At 39.4% G+C, this 15,973-nt stretch overlaps 3 protein-coding genes and 1 long non-coding RNA gene across 4 annotated transcripts; 2 read left to right on the top strand and 2 right to left on the bottom strand.

Annotated features, from left to right (window-relative positions):
* Positions 1-95: 95 nt before the first annotated feature.
* On the top strand, positions 96-1,407 carry LOC141832424 (NAC domain-containing protein 67-like). Its single transcript, XM_074719927.1, has 3 exons — positions 96-350; positions 439-731; positions 819-1,407. Exons 1-3 carry the CDS (start codon positions 164-166, stop codon positions 1,200-1,202), a joined length of 864 nt encoding a protein of 287 aa, XP_074576028.1. The 5' UTR covers positions 96-163; the 3' UTR covers positions 1,203-1,407.
* Positions 1,408-5,732: 4,325 nt separating this feature from the next.
* LOC141831669 (NAC domain-containing protein 58-like) lies at positions 5,733-7,193 on the top strand. The gene is made up of 3 exons (XM_074719079.1): positions 5,733-5,986; positions 6,087-6,388; positions 6,569-7,193. Exons 1-3 carry the CDS (start codon positions 5,824-5,826, stop codon positions 7,073-7,075), a joined length of 972 nt encoding a protein of 323 aa, XP_074575180.1. The 5' UTR covers positions 5,733-5,823; the 3' UTR covers positions 7,076-7,193.
* Positions 7,194-9,178: 1,985 nt separating this feature from the next.
* On the bottom strand, positions 9,179-12,543 carry LOC141831389 (uncharacterized). Its single transcript, XR_012602055.1, has 3 exons — positions 12,456-12,543; positions 10,422-10,670; positions 9,179-10,022 (listed from the first exon to the last, which is right to left on the bottom strand). It is a non-coding gene; the product is annotated as an uncharacterized LOC141831389 (long non-coding RNA).
* A 1,830-nt stretch (positions 12,544-14,373) lies between these two features.
* LOC141832607 (uncharacterized) lies at positions 14,374-15,501 on the bottom strand. Its single transcript, XM_074720083.1, has 3 exons — positions 15,198-15,501; positions 14,671-15,111; positions 14,374-14,591 (listed from the first exon to the last, which is right to left on the bottom strand). The coding sequence occupies exons 1-3, from the start codon at positions 15,499-15,501 to the stop codon at positions 14,374-14,376; spliced, it is 963 nt and encodes a 320-aa protein (XP_074576184.1).
* Between the last annotated feature and the right edge of the window lie 472 nt (positions 15,502-15,973).

Below are 15,973 nucleotides of genomic sequence, written 5' to 3' on the forward strand. Positions count from 1 at the left end.
CCCATTTGCACGTGGTGTTTTCTGGAGCCGCAAATCCCACGTTCCAACGCTGGATTTCGCCCTCGTCGCCGCTTTATATCTCCTCCGCCCTCGCCTGCTTCCTTCGCTGTCAAATTCAGAGAGGAGAACCGGAGAAGATCTAAGACTTCAATTAAGCGAAGAAATGGGAGTGGTGGCGAGGAGGAGAGACGCGGAGGCGGAACTGAACCTGCCGCCGGGGTTCCGCTTCCACCCGACGGACGAGGAGCTCGTCGTGCACTACCTCTGCAGGAAGACAGCAAGCCAGAGGCTGCCGGTGCCGATCATCGCGGAGGTCGACCTCTATAAGTACAACCCGTGGGATCTTCCAGGTAGGGGCTCAATTAAAAACCCCATTTTGATGGCAATTTTCTTGCGTTTAGCTTCCGATTTGTGCTAATTGATGGCGGCGATGAGCAGAGAAGGCGCTGTTCGGGCAGCGGGAGTGGTACTTTTTCACACCGAGGGACCGGAAGTACCCGAACGGGTCGCGGCCGAACCGGGCCACCAGGAGCGGGTACTGGAAGGCGACGGGCGCCGACAAGCCGGTGACGGCGCCAGGGACTGGCAAGGCGGTGGCGATCAAGAAGGCCCTGGTATTCTACCACGGCAAGGCGCCGCGGGGCGTCAAGACGGACTGGATTATGCACGAGTATCGGCTCGCCGACTCGAATCGCTCGCCGTCCAAGAAGGGCGGCAGTGGCGGCCTGCGAGTAAGTCACCCCTCCATCTTAAAAATCAAATTTTGACTCCATTTCTCGCCGGAAAACTAAACTAAGAGGAATCGCTCTTTATTCCAGTTGGATGATTGGGTGCTGTGCCGGTTGTACAACAAGAAGAACAGCTGGGAGAAGATGCAGACCCCCAAAACCGAGGCCGCCGCAGAGTCATCGGAGACCAACTCCGACAGCCTGCGGACCCCAGAATCCGACATCGAGCACGACGGGTTCCCTCCCGATCTCGACGATCTAATACCATATCGCCCGTCTGAAGTCCACAGTGGATTCGATCAATATCTGACGCTGGACGAGAAGCAGCTCAAGGAGGAGACCGACTGGATGTTCCTGGACGACTTACACACACCGTTCGCCGGCATCGAATCGATCGATGTGCTGAACCAGTCAGATTCCTACCTCCCGTCGGTTTTCTCTCCGTTTTCGAAGTCGAGCATGCCTCCATTTTGACATGAAATGGGTGGAAAGAAACAGAGGACTCTGTTTTGTATATAGATTATAAGCGTAGGGTAGGAGCTTAGGAAAAGTGTAATGTAGCATTCGTTTTTGTTTTCCACCATTGTTTTTAGAATTTATAGTCTTATTTTCATTAATGTATGTTGAAATATTAGGGTCGCAAATTAAAGGGAGAGTAGTGAAAGAAAATGTTAGACCAGGACTTTGAATTCTTAATTGGTTTAGTGATAACTTTGTTTTCCCAACAAAAGTAACCTCGCGTGATAGGGAAGGCATTCGAGCCACAACCTTAATCCATAACTCGCCCTAATACGAATCAACACAATCAAGCCATAACTCCATATCATGGCCTTATTCATCTTTGATGTCTATTGTTATTACCTCGAGTGATTGAGAGGGAGATCGTTGAAACCTCAAGTGGTAAAGTCACTATTTTAATGTATTATCAATTAAGATTAAGTTAGATCTTGTTGTATTTGATGTGTATGTCTAAGTGTAGAGATTTAAGAGAATATACAGTTATTAGATCACTCAAGATCCAATGAAGCACGGTGAAAGGTGGAATGAGACAGACACCGAAGGAATCGGAAAGGACAAGGAGCATCGAAGACGACGAATCTTGGCAGAAGATCAGCAAGCGAGAAGGATGGAACGGAAAGAGAACTGATGGGTTTGATACATCCGAGGGATATGGAGCTGCGGAAGAGTACTCCGGCATCCGAGGCATGCAAAGCTAGAAGAAAGCATGCGCAAGACGTCGTTCACTAAGCCAAGAGTTTTCAGGCAATCAAAAAGTGTTTTCGAGTGATCAGACCAACAGTTCAATCGACCAAAAGCAAACAATTGGGTGAGGATCGTTGAATGGATGAGCTCATCCTCCACGTCAACTTGCCACATCAACAAATGGTTGACCAAAGACTATTGAGTGGAAGGGCCTATCTACCACATCAACTTGCCATGTTAACCCACTATATCAGCCAACGGTCGGGTAAGGATCGTTGAGTGGATCAATCATATCTGTCACGTCAACAAGTCTAGTCGACTGAACAACTCGATCGGTTGATCAGATGTGCCACATTGATAGTTCAAGCATAGGCTATAAAAAGAGACGAGGAGCTCAGTTGAAAGCACAACACACTCAAACTACATTATGATTTTCTATTTTCAATTATTATTCTTACACTCAATTGTTATAAGGGACTTCTCCGCCTTAGGCTTATTTCCGAAGAGGAGAACATAGTAGATGTTCATAGTTCTTGGACTAATAACCCGTAGATTATAAACCAAGTAAGACATCGAGTCTCTTACTTTTATATTGCTTTTGTTTAATTAATGTGTATGTCTTTGCTAAGTTGTTAGCAAAAGAAATTCAAAATTCAATTTACAAGTCACTATTCACCTCTCTCCTCTAGCGATCCAAATCACTTCCGCCGCACCAACAACTATCGTAATGTTGTCAAAAACCATTACCATTTCATAAAATGTGTCCATCAATTTGACAAAGACTAAGAGAGCTCATGTTGCAAAGAAAAGTGATGTCAAAACTCCCCTAACTACTCAAGAAGATTAGAAGAGAAGCTAATTTGAACCTCTTAAAAGCATGTTAAAATGCCAAAAGTAGCCAAGAGAAAGTCTATTGAGTTCACTTCTCTTGATGAGAAACAAGAGGGTTTTCCTAGATGTGAAGGTTCAAAACTTGCTTATGGAATCTTTTGTTGGGGAATCAATTCCCGCCTTATGGTTTAGACTTAACTATGCTTTTTTAGCATATTGATAAGTTTAAGTTAGGTGTTTCCTATGTTTTGATTTGTGCATTAAGTGTGTGTGAATTTGGATAGTACACATGAAGTTGATGAAGATTAGAGTTGACGGGATCGAATTGTCAACTTGATGACCCCATTTTGCTTGATGACTCAACAATCTAAATCGAGAAGTGATGGAGCTTTAGAAGAGTTTAAAGCACTAAGGATATGAAGCATGGATCAAGTGGTGTTACAATTGTAAAGATCATGTGCTCAATGGTTTACTAGCTTGGATCAAGTGGTAATGAAGCTTTGGTGGAGCTAAAGAACACAAGGGTAAGGACCCTATATCAAAGTGCAACCATTGAGATCGAGAAGGCTAGTACGAGGCAAAGATTATGGACGCATATCCATATGATCTTTTGTGGCCAAAATCATCGAAATGTTTATAAATTGTAGCCTTGTGGGAACAATGACCTAAGTAGACCATTCGAGCTCGCACAAGATTCCCCACGAACAAAAAAGAAAACTCTCAAAAGCCATAGTGCATTGGCTCCACCTAAATTTGGTTATTCCTTGAACCATCAAAAGCAGAGGGAATCACAACCAAAGTGCGAAGATTGTTGGAGGTCAAATTCTTTTGACAATTGCACAATCAAACAATCGCTAAGTTGAAGAGTTACCCCAACTTGGTCGTCAATCCTCACAAGCTAGTGCAATCTAGCTAGGGCAACTCCCTTCTCCGACACAGATTAACCTCAATTAGAGCAACAAACTCCATAGAGGCTCGAGAAGAAGAGAGTGAGCCCAATGATCCATTTATCACATAAATTTTCTTTAAAAAGGATAAAGATTATGTGATACTGAGTTCTAGAGAAGATGGGTGAGGGAATAAAATTCATATTTTTTGAACAGGACTTGAACTTGAAATTGTTAAAATACCAGGGAGCATTTAGAAAATGTGAATATACCAAAAGGCCAGGTCCATATCTATATATCTGCTTACGTCAAGTCAACGTAGTGTGAGTTCATTAATGAATTAAATAATTAATTTAGGGAAAAGATAGAAATGTCAATTGAGAAAATCCATACAGTACGATTAAATAAATAAATAATAAATACATTGTCGAATTTGTTGTTTCTTGGAGTGAATGAATTCATTACCATTAGTGTGAATACTAAAGTGGATAAGCATCAACATATGAATGCGTGCACATGCACGTTAATAATAATAATTATTATTACTGTCACATATTCAAATACTAGAAAAGTAAATAATAATAATAAATAAAATTCAAGGATTTCTTGGGGTCAACTATTTGAAGAGTCAAGGCCTTGATGAATACCATTCCATATTAATTTCTAAATTGATTAATTATTTTTTGAAGACCATTGAATTTGTCAAATATTAAAAAATAAAAAAAAATTAAAGCTCTTAATTATTACAACTTAAACTAAATAATAGCAATAATCAAGATTAATACCATATGACTTATCCACTCATCTCATCTCTCTCCATTTCTAATTAAAGTTCAAACTAGTAATTCATGGAGTTAGAAAGAACTCGAAGCCAAGAAATGAAAGAGCATTGAATTACATCATGGGCAAATTGTTTGTCCTCCTCTAAGTTTAACTTTCGATTGACATGAACGTTCCATCTCATACTTTGTCTTTTTTAATAAACTTGTCACTTTTAATTAATTAACTAATTCATTTTAATGCTTAGTTTTTGACTCGAAATCAAACTCTTCGCGATCGATCTTATCCATCCAGTACTTTTCGTAACTCTAACACTAACTAGTTAGATGTGTCAAACAGATCGAGCCACTCGTAAACAAACTATTTGGTCATCACTACACTATCATCTCTTCAAGGACTGCACAACTCTCGTCTTAATTACATATCTATATGCTTTCACCTAGCTATTTATTAATATATTAATTTGATGCCTCATTCATGCACCTGTCGCTAGTAAACCTTTGACTCTAATTAGTGCATGACAACCCTATTTACCCTTTAATAGAAAATAATTATGGACAAGATGAGATTTATGACTGTGGCCTCTTCATCTTTTACCCCTCTCTTCCCATGCAAATCCATGCACGTCACTGTTTTTGATGCATCTCATACATCTCCAAGCTAATGACATCCACTAATCAACAACTTAACCATTAATTAATCCATTTCCACACACTTATTTATTTTGGCAAGTCTTTTGGGACCACCATCAAGTATTATACTTCTTTTGTTCATGGCCTGTTAGCTTCCACCACGTGTATTAATTGATAGTGATTAATTAATGTTGATTAATCACTTATCCATTTGATTTGTCTTCATGCATGACTAATAATTATATATATATATATATGATCAAATATTGAAGCAACAAGTTAATGCTTTCACATAATATCGAAAATCCACGTGTCACTTTCCTATTTGATGCAAAGGTAGGTTTTTCTTGTGCTTTGACAAGTGACTTGGAAATTGTCCTTCATAGCAAGAGTCCATATCCATTTTTGGCTCTAGTTGATGTGGAGTGATGAAGCCAAGGCTCACACATCATTGGCACACTTGTCGAAAGACAAAGCAATCAAAATATATTTAGATTATGATCGATCGGATGGTCGTCATCGGTTTGTCTAGCCAATCGGATGGCTATGTGAAGGGGAAGGTCATGTTAGATGTTACATGATCATGTCACACAAGAGGACAAAAATCTAGCCTTTAAAAACTCATCCACCCTAGGCTCCTCAAAATTTCAATCTTTTCATCATCCTTACTAACTAGCTAGTTCTTAATTTCTTCCTCCTCCATCTAGCCCATCTAGCTAATTGTTTGTTTGTTTAATTTGTTTGTGATTTGGGTGGTTAACGATGGCCGGTGATCCGACAGCACTTCCACCGGGGTTTCGGTTCCACCCAACTGATGAGGAACTCATCTTGCACTATCTTCGCAATCAAGCTGTTAGTCGGCCGTGCCCCGTTTCCATCATCGCCGAGGTTGATATCTACAAGTGTGATCCATGGGAGCTCCCTGGTAGTAAACAGATCCACGAAGAAAATAAAGTTCTAGAAATTGGTTTCAGATTTTATATGTATGTATAATGATGCTATGATTATAATGATGATGCATGTAGCAAAGGCAATGTTTGGAGAGCAAGAGTGGTACTTCTTTAGCCCGAGAGATCGCAAATACCCAAATGGAGTCAGGCCGAATCGAGCCGCTGCATCAGGCTACTGGAAGGCGACCGGGACCGACAAACCCATTCGGTCTAGCCAAGGAGATGGACAGATCGGGGTCAAGAAGGCCCTTGTGTTTTATAAGGGGAAACCGCCCAAGGGGTGTAAGACGAATTGGATCATGCATGAGTATCGACTAGCAGAGGCTCGACTGAGCAACACCTATCGGCCCACAAAGTTCTCCGACACCTCCATGAGGGTAACTATACTAACTTTCGAACGATTCTTGCACGCAGAAGGATTCTTGTGTATGGGTCAAGTGCTAAGCCTCCTTGCTGTGTTCCCATGGCAAACACCGAGCAGGCTCTGATACCATGTTAAAAAATTTAAATTATTCGAAACACCATACTAAAGTTCGATGTGCAATCATGTTTTGCAGCTGGATGATTGGGTGCTGTGTAGGATCTACAAGAAACACAGCCACCAGGAGCCAACACCTTCTCAAGCGGATCAAGAACAAGAACAAGAAGTCATCCACACGATGAGGAATGATCGTGGCCACACATCGAACTTTGCAATCGCCAACGAGCACCAATCTGTTGGTCTCCAGTTGCAGAAATCACTATCGGTTTCAGACTTCCTCGAGGGCATCGGAGCTCCCCACATCCTGTTCGACACTTTGCCTGAACTAGTCCCCAACCCTTGCATGAACCAGCAGCTCCTGCTGGCTGAACCAAAGCATAGAGCCAGAGAAGAGTCCTCTGCCTCCATCTCTGCAAATTCCACTCTGGAAGCCGCCATTCATGGATTCCCTACTCAACCCCTCAAGAACAGTAATTACCCTACCGACGCAGAAATTCAATTCAAAGATGAAGTCTCTGTGCTGAACCAGAGTTTCTACTTTAACCAGCAGCTACTGCTCAACCCTTACTCGGGATTGCATTAAGTTGCTCTTCAAATGATCCAAGGGAAAAAAAAACAGAAGAAGAAAATGGATTTTTTAAAAAAATTGTATTTTTATATAGTTTTTGGAAGAAATTCAAGTTTTTAGTTTTTTCACAGTTTACAGCAGAGTTGTTCAGAAACCCGCAAAACAAAACTGATGATTCAAGGTGCAGTGGTAATTGTTTCAGCAGAAGATTAAAATTAGTAGCTTGTAAAAATGACTCGATGATCGTTGCTGTTGATGAGCAACACACTTCATTATATAATTAATAAATTTACTAAATGCAGAATTACTTAAAGGACATAAGAGACCACAATTCATTGTCACCTACCATTGTCAAAATTTAACCTCTTCATTGTCACCTACCATTAAACTCAACTACAATTCAAAACTAAGAGTTTGACAGTTCAGAACTACTAGACTGATTGTTCAAAAAAATATCGACTATTAACCTTAATCTTCAAAAGCAATTCATGATTAATGACCATTCAAAATTTTTTTGTTTATTTATATTTTAAAAAATTTATAAATTTGAAAAAATAAAAAATATATAAAAGGACTTAGACTCGTTTAAGTTGCATACTTATCCCTTTTAGGATATAAGAGAATCAATGTTCAAGTAGTATCTTTTTATCTTTATTATCTTAAAAAGTTGCATTGTTATTCACTTTCATTTTTTCATTCACATAGTATTATTTCCTTTGATATTGAACTTTTCTATTTCGTCATCTAAAAGTTGCATTATGTATTCTTTTTGTAGCTCTCGTGCAATCATTAAGTAATGTTTGCGCTTCTAAAGAGTCAGGAGATAAACTAGATCATCTTTCATTTAATATATTATCTTCAGAATTAAATATTCGTTCTACAACAACGGTTGATATTGGATAAGCTAGAATTTCTTACTATAAAGGAGAGAATGTGATAACTTTGAGTCTTCTGCGACTATCATCGTAAAATATCAAAAATCGACTTGCTATCTGTTTCATTAAAATAAAAAAGTTATAAAATAATTCATATTAATATCATCGAGAGTTTGAGGATCCTCGTAGACATTGACGTTTCGTTTGTTCTCTTAATTTCTCTTAATAAAAGTTATGCTTGTGTGAGTTTTAAATTATTAGTATTACTAATATTCTGAAACTATTTTAGATATATTACCTTTTAATCTATATTTTAAACTATAATCTTTATAAATATTATATAAATTATTTTTAGTATTTTGAATAATATATATAGAAAAATAATTAAAGCATCATACTATATAATTAATATTTCATATAAAACATCTAATTTAAATTAGGATCTAAAACAAATACAACTAAATAAATATTAAGAATATAATTAAAATATTGCTCTAATTTTAGTTCTTTGGGAACTAGATGTTTTCTTCTTTTCTAAGAACGATATAATAAAATTTATATTATTTTAAACTAAGATCTTCATAATTATCATTTTCTAGTCAAAATAAGATCAAATTGGCCGTTAATGGACAACATTCTGTAGTATTTCTCTGTAGCTTCCTAAGGGTGTAATAATGTAATTTCCAATTAAAGTTAAGAGTTTTGTGAAAATAACACGGGCAGATGTTTTTTCCATTGAAGAAGGCAGATATGTCTCTCCTCACTCCCAACACCTTTTCATTTCCTTTCCTTTCCTTTCCTTCTTCCCCTCCCTTATAGTCCTTCCAAGTAAACATACTTTTAAAACTATTCCTGGTCGCCTTCTATGAAGAACTATTGCCCTTTTTAGTAAACATGAAATAGAGTTGCACTTATTTTGAATTTAATTAAAAATTACTCTACATTTAAATGTCCACAAGGAAGGATCTACTGTACACATCTTTATATTGTTTTGCAAGAGGTTATTTTTGAAATTTCAACCTGTGACCTATCGATCACACGACAACAACTTTACCGCTGCAACAAAGCTCTCCTTTATAAATACAATTCTAATAAAATATTAAATGATTTTAATATTTTTATTTATATATTGAAGATTCTCTATATCATCAACAGAATAATTAATGCCAAAATGGGTTAGATTCATAGAAGAAGACAGATCTCTCACTGAGAGAATTAGATAATATTTCAAGTGCCAAAATGGTCAAAAATCAACTCATTCAAAATCTAACAAGAAAGCTTGACTGTGTTACCACCCTAAAAAACAGGCTAATTGGATGGTAAAACTTTGATCGTCGCTTACTATTCTAGAACATAATATGAGATGTGATAACTGATAATTATCGGTTAAATATCAACTTCACTTTGAATGCAAAAGCACAGAAGAGACTTAACATAGAAATTTATACCTAGTTTGAATGCAAATCACAGAAGAAACAAACATATATTTCGTCTCAAGACTTAACATGAGACTCAGGAAGAAACATGTAGCCAAAGACAACTTGCCTACGGTATCACTCTCTAACTCTTATTCTTCGAACAAGGTGAGACGACTTTCGTAGGCAATTCATCCTTGGCTGCAACTTACTTCCTGTGCCTGATGTTAAGTCGTCGATGACCAGAACAATGCATACATTTTCTCTTGATTCCTACAAGAGCTGAATAGCTAAGGGAAAGGAACGCAGAGAAGGGAGAAGGGGTGGTGGAGAAAGAGACCTTTCAGTTCCTTATATAGGATCACCTCTCACACCAGTCGAAACTCGTATTGTTTTATGGGGGGATTAAACAAATATTAATCAAACTGGGGGGAGATGTATCAAGTGCAGATAATAGAGAACTTGCAAGAAAAGCAGAAGGAACAAGAACATGAAGACTGCATGTCGACAGATAAAACAAAAATATCTTTCAGCAAGAACACATGCAGTTGTCATCAAACAAGCTAGCATACCTATCTCATGGATTCTCCGACAGTTGGAATTTTTGTCTGCTTCTACTTCATTGGATGACAAGGCATTTGTTAAATGCACATATGGAGGATGCAAGGCCACCTGTAAGTTAGTAATATTATCATCAGAGGAGTGAAAATTTTAAATTCTAGAACAGAAACGGTTGACTTTGTTTTATACAGTAATGCAAGCACAGCATCCATTGCAAATCCCTACCTCAAACCACCCCATTTTAGGAAAGTCAATGGTCTTCCTTGCATAGCATGAAGGGACCGCATCATGTGATTTATTATTCACTCAGAAACATGATACCAGAGACACATGTGATTTAGGCAAGTCATATATGTGCTTTTACATTTTACTACAGAGGTAACTGTATAAAATAGAAGGAACTAAGCGAAAAGATATATGGAGGTTGCTGAATTCTGAAAGAAATTTCCCACAAAGAATAACTAGGTAATAAAATATCAATGGTGCTGCTCTAGGTGATGAGCTTTTTACCTTTATTTATTCATCACAGTCAGTTGTTTTTTTCCTTTTTTCATAATTCTGATCCATATCTTTAAGCGAGGAAAGAACAAATTTTCTTTTCCAACCATTTTATCCAAATCTGCTTGACTTTATCATAGCCAGTATGGATCAAAAGCAAATAATGAGCTTGGAATTGGCAAAGGCATTGCCTGCTGATATGATCCCCATTTTTTTTTGTGCCAATCAGGGTGGCAGGAATCTTTTGTATCATTGAATATCCTGTAGCTCACATTAATTAGTTTCATACAACAGACTAGCAAAAAGCCATATGTATTTAAAACTAGTAGCTTAAGTGAGCATTCAAATAGCTATATTAACCTTTAATCGCATTAACTTGTGTTGGAAGATTATGTCAAGACAATAGGTTTAATCTTACGGTTTTAGTGCAATAAAGATAGTAGAAATCACATATAATTACAGATCAGTAAGACATTCCCCCTGTCTGATCTAAGAACCCTATAGCTCCCCTCCAAACAGCCCATAACACAACATGGAAAGTATAAATCAACAGCAAACTGGATAACCTGACAACAACCAAGAAAACAATGAAACATGTAGAGTATAAAAATTCTACAAGGTGGAATTCTATATGACTATGTGTTCTCCCACGTGGACCAAAGAAACTAATGCAATATTGGGTTGAAACCCACTTAGTTTTCCTTTTCCGATTCTCATCTCAGATTTCCTATTTTTATTCTATCCTTGATCTCTGGCGAGCCAGAAAAAATTAACTTCAGTTCCAAAGCAGGATCTTGCCTTGAAATAACAACAAACTTATCTTTATCTTATCCTATCAAGTTATTCCTATTTTTGTTCTATCCTTGATCTCTGGCGAGCCAGAAAAAATTAATTTCAGTTCCAAAGCAGGATCTTGCCTTAAAATAACAACAAACTTATCTTTATCTTATCCTATCAAGTTATTCCTATTTTTGTTCTATCCTTGATCTCTGGCAAGCCAGAAAAAATTAACTTCAGTTCCAAAGCAGGATCTTGCCTTAAAATAACAACAAACTTATCTTTATCTTAACCTATCAAGTTAGTATAACAAACTGTTTTGCGATCATGAAATACCATCTATGTGTCAACAGAAGCTAAATGTCATTATATAGCAATGTAACTACAGTTACAATCACAAAGAATCATTTGCCTATAAATATACAAAAGAAAATCCTGGAGATCTATCTGATGTGGGGTGAGCCAATCAAGATTAATGGTTTAATTACTAGGGAAACTTTTTCAAATTTGAGATGAAAAAGTAAAAAAGATATTTATTGGGATTTACTTCAATCAGTTAGATTGTTGCGAAAGGAGCTAGAAGCATGGCTCATGCTTAATAGAGAGGTAATCAATAGGTTGTAAATCCAAGTGTCTAAAACAGCTATGTCTACAGCATGAATCCAAGAATTAGAAAGAACAAGCTTTTTAAACTTCTAGATAGCAACAAGGGAACCAGACTTACATAGGACCTCGCCAAGACACAGATCCTCATCAGTGTCTTAAAACCAGACAGATACCCAAAATTCAGTTCAGCTGCATTCATTTCCAGATTTACTGGACTGGTTTGTCTAGGGTTCCAGGCTAACCAGTTGAGCCAGTATGGTTTGAAGAACACTGCTCTTCGTCTCCACAGACCAATGGATGGGACATATCACAAGCAAGAGAAATGCCGTTTACTGAGGAGTGCAACAGACTGAAGGAGAATAGGGTTCTTTTTCGCTGAATTCAGCATGATTTCCAATCCTTAACAAAAGACGCTCTTTGAAAAAGGGAAAGAAAGAACCTTCCATTCAAATAGACAGAAAGAAATGGAATACTAGAACAATGAGCAACGAAATCATATCGTAGTAACTCGTAGATTCATCATTCCAAGAATACGCTGCGGATATTCTTAAAAGTTGTCATCTTTATCTTACGAGCGAGAAGATGGCGAATCGGCATTAGATTAATCGATCGAAAAGAAGAAGAAAAAAAAAACTGAAACCGATTGCATGTGTCAGAAACTACCAATGAGGCAAGAGGATGATGGCAAATTCCGCAACCCTAACAGCCGATCGAGCAGGAAGAGCAGGAGCCAACTCGACGAATCCTTTGACTGCGGTTGGGCCAGCAGAGATCAAGACCGGCCCAACACTATATTGACCCGATATAACTATCTAAACGCCTCCTGATCTACTGTTCTTGTTCTTCCTCTCCCACGCACAAATTCCCACTCTTGTTGAACTATCTTTCAATCAATGAAACACTGTTTTTAATTCTGAAACTTTATCTCCCTGAACAAGTTGTTTAGTTCCATGTTGCATCGCCCTCACTTCCCTTGTTTATGTGATAAAGACCGGTAACTAAAGCACCATCCATGCATTGTAATTGCAAACCACCTCCATGGCCAATTATACTGCTCTGTAATGGCTGCAAACCACCTCATCATGATTCCAATGCCTATGTTTTCTTCTAGGTTAGCTAAGGGAGAGCTAATCAAGTCTTTCAATCCACTTACTTCCTAGGTCAACCATTGCTGCGCCTTCATCTAAGTTTTCTTCTTGCTATCTGATAAAGCAAACATCTTTAATCATAACAACTGTACTTTTATGTATTAGTTACATCTAGCTACCATATAGCTCGAGTTGGGTGCTTAAGAACAAAATAAACAAAGAGCTATTTTGCAGCTTCTTCCTCGATCAACAAAACACTTGCAGAGGTGTTTGTGAGTCATCGTTCTCCTCTCAAAGGAGCGCTCTTGCTCATTTAATTCGAGAAAAGATACACCCGCACTCCACATTGAGCTTGAAAGAGATTATGTACCCAGTATGGTCCTTGTCGGGACCGTTCTCTAAATGCAATTTGAATGCTCCAAAGACCACTTCAACGGCAAGGACTTAGCCAGCTTCATGTCTCTTTAATGCAGATGTATCTCACTCTTGTCTGTCTCACAGGTTCAAAGTTAGTGCATTGAGCATCCAGGTCTGACCTCTCTTCTCTCTCCCAATGACCTTACTGAGAATAACTGTTCGCCAACACCATGATTGTGAGTTGGGAAGCTGACGCTGTCAGTGCGCAGTGCCGCTGAGCACCCAACAGCCTTCAAAGTTGGGAGGATGATGAGTGATAACCAACTACACAAGGTTTCTTTATCTCCTTTTCTTCCAAACCCCTACCGATCTCTTGCCAGATACGGATTGGGCACTGAAAGTAGAATCATGACCGACCTAGGAATTCTGTCAGTCCAGCTTCAAAACCTTCCATTGCCTACTGGCCCCCCTCTATGATGTGATGGATGCAGGAAAAGGAGCCACTGTTGGCCTGGCTGTTCCACACTGTGACGACGAGAGCTCTTAACGTGGAGCTTCACGCTTAAGTTAATGGAACCTATCCTTCTAGGATGCTGTTGCTTGTAGAAAAACATGCAGGGTTCATGTCAAGCTCTTGCCTTCAAGCATGCCTGAGATCATACAAAAATTCCCCACTTTGGTAAAGAATGTCGTGTGATAGAAGGATATTGTTCTGAACTGGAGTTCGAAATTACTATTGTGAGTTAGATTCATGGGTTTGGGCATGTCGTAGCAAACTACAAGTTACTGGCACATTACAAGTAGATGAAAATATCCATGATTTGTTTAGGTTTCAACAAGAAGAGTTACAGTTCCACTGATTACTTTACTACACCAAAGTCAAGACTCTTGGTGGTAATCTTGGTCGATAATGTGAAGCTAGTCTCACTTAATCTCGTCTGCTAGTTTAAATAAATGATAACAAGTTCTTAAAGCAGGATGGATAACAAAGGATCAAAGCTCTTCAAGGGCGACGTTGGAGTGAAGAGGACTTCTCTCCATAACCCTTCTTCATTGTTTACTTGGCAGGCGCATTCTTCTACCACCAGCACTCTTTATAGTTCTACATGTGCATCTAACACTTAGCTCCTACCTTTCTATGTTGCTCCAACACCTAGGAAATCAATAAAGGGCAGCATAGTTTTCTTCCTCCCATGCTGTGTTTCACCATGAAGCCTAGCATTGCTGATCTGGTAGGTCACTGGTTGATTTGCTGAGGCCTCAGGAGGAGACTGGCCAAGACCAAGGACTGACATCATCGGAGAGCCAGTAGGGAGAAAACTCTTCCTTGCAGTGGAGAGCTTTTCATCAAACCCTTCATGAGAGTGAGAGAGACAATTAATTAGTACACCAAAGTGATGACCCTGTAAAATGGAAGCCAAAAGAAAACATACAATTGATCATGGAATAGGCAGGGAAAGTGGTGCTGGTGAAGGAGTTGAGGGAGAGGTCAGTGCAAGTGGAGGCTGACTCATCTCTGGTGCTGGTGATGGCCGAGTCCCCACTGCACGCGTTGGTGTTGTTGCTGGTTTTGACATCTTTGTTGTTGGGGAGGAGCAGGGTGTGAGAGAAGGGAGAGTTTGAAAGAGAAGTAAAAAATGGCTTTCTTCTCCTGAAAGTATTGCTCTGCTCCCTTTGTTTCCTGGCCATGATGACATGCCAATGGTTTTTGACAGCATTGTCTGTCCTCCCAGGGAAGAGCCTGGCAATCAATGCCCACTTGTTGCCATACATCCTGTGGGCAGCCAGAAGCCTCTCCTCTTCCTCATCGCTGAATGCCTTCCTGTTGATCCTTGGATCAAGCTGGTTGAACCACCTCAGCCTGCAACTCTTTCCTGCCAAAAACAAGAAATGAATCACAAAAAGATCGTTTTCCCCCTTCTTCTTCTACTCGTGTTTGAGCTCTAAGGCATGCAAATACCTGATCTTCCTTCTAGTTTCTCAGCAATCAGGTTCCAGTTCTGGGGGCCATGCTTGGAGACTAGCTCCTTGAGCTTGGCATCCTCAGCTGGCCTCCAATGCCCTCTGGCACACAGCTTCTGCTGCCTCCTCTGCAGCTCACTTTGTCGACCATCACCATCTTCTTCCTCCTTGCTTTGGTTGTCGTCGTCGTCGTTGCTCTGTACATCCTCAGCGCTCTCATGCCCCCTTGTTTTCTCCCAGCCTAGTCTCTCCGCAGAGAAGAACCCCATGCCATCTCTGAGCTTTACACCATTCGGAGCCATTCCTAGACCTGTTTCACAGTGAGCCTCAAAAATGGCCAGCTGAGGACTATAATGACGCTGTCAGGAAGCAAGCAGAAAGATCAAGGTTCTTTGAAACTTTGAAGCAAAGAAAGAGAAGAAAAATACAGAGAACAAAACTTTCTCCCTCCCTCCCTCTTCCTCTGTCTCAGTGAGTGATAGGTGAGAGAGACAAATGGTTATGGCAAGCACAGGGTCCAATGGAGAGCCACTCGTGTGGGTGTTGGAGTTGAAGTCTCTCGTCCTCCCTACACACACTTTTATAGATGATACCTGCCTCTGTCTCTCTAACACTCAACAGAGTCATCAGAATTTCTTTTGTCTTCTTGCGTCCCCCACCATTCTTGCTGTTCTGGTGCAAGGAAAAAAGTTGCCAAAAGAAATCAAAAGGCAAGCAGAAATAATAAAGTTACAGCAAGCATTTACCCTGGTTTTTTGCTGCCAATTTGTACGC

This window comes from Curcuma longa, chromosome 7 (genome assembly GCF_044706935.1).
Source record: "Curcuma longa cultivar G26 ecotype Majalengka, Jawa Barat chromosome 7, ITB_CL_G26_1.1, whole genome shotgun sequence".
Lineage (NCBI taxonomy): Eukaryota > Viridiplantae > Streptophyta > Magnoliopsida > Zingiberales > Zingiberaceae > Curcuma > Curcuma longa.

What these genes read in the sequence shown, in the direction of transcription:
- LOC141832424 (XM_074719927.1), top strand. Translation starts at nt 164, where the DNA reads ATGGGAGTGGTGGCGAGGAGGAGAGACGCGGAGGCGGAACTGAACCTG. An exon ending in CAACCCGTGGGATCTTCCAG is followed by an intron (nt 351 to 438) that starts GTAGGGGCTCAA and finishes GGCGATGAGCAG; the next exon opens with AGAAGGCGCTGTTCGGGCAG. An exon ending in GCGGCAGTGGCGGCCTGCGA is followed by an intron (nt 732 to 818) that starts GTAAGTCACCCC and finishes TCTTTATTCCAG; the next exon opens with TTGGATGATTGGGTGCTGTG.
- LOC141831669 (XM_074719079.1), top strand. Translation starts at nt 5,824, where the DNA reads ATGGCCGGTGATCCGACAGCACTTCCACCGGGGTTTCGGTTCCACCCA. An exon ending in TGATCCATGGGAGCTCCCTG is followed by an intron (nt 5,987 to 6,086) that starts GTAGTAAACAGA and finishes TGATGCATGTAG; the next exon opens with CAAAGGCAATGTTTGGAGAG. An exon ending in TCTCCGACACCTCCATGAGG is followed by an intron (nt 6,389 to 6,568) that starts GTAACTATACTA and finishes CATGTTTTGCAG; the next exon opens with CTGGATGATTGGGTGCTGTG.
- LOC141832607 (XM_074720083.1), bottom strand. Translation starts at nt 15,501, where the DNA reads ATGGCTCCGAATGGTGTAAAGCTCAGAGATGGCATGGGGTTCTTCTCT. An exon ending in GAAACTAGAAGGAAGATCAG is followed by an intron (nt 15,112 to 15,197) that starts GTATTTGCATGC and finishes TGTTTTTGGCAG; the next exon opens with GAAAGAGTTGCAGGCTGAGG. An exon ending in TGCCTATTCCATGATCAATT is followed by an intron (nt 14,592 to 14,670) that starts GTATGTTTTCTT and finishes ACTCTCATGAAG; the next exon opens with GGTTTGATGAAAAGCTCTCC.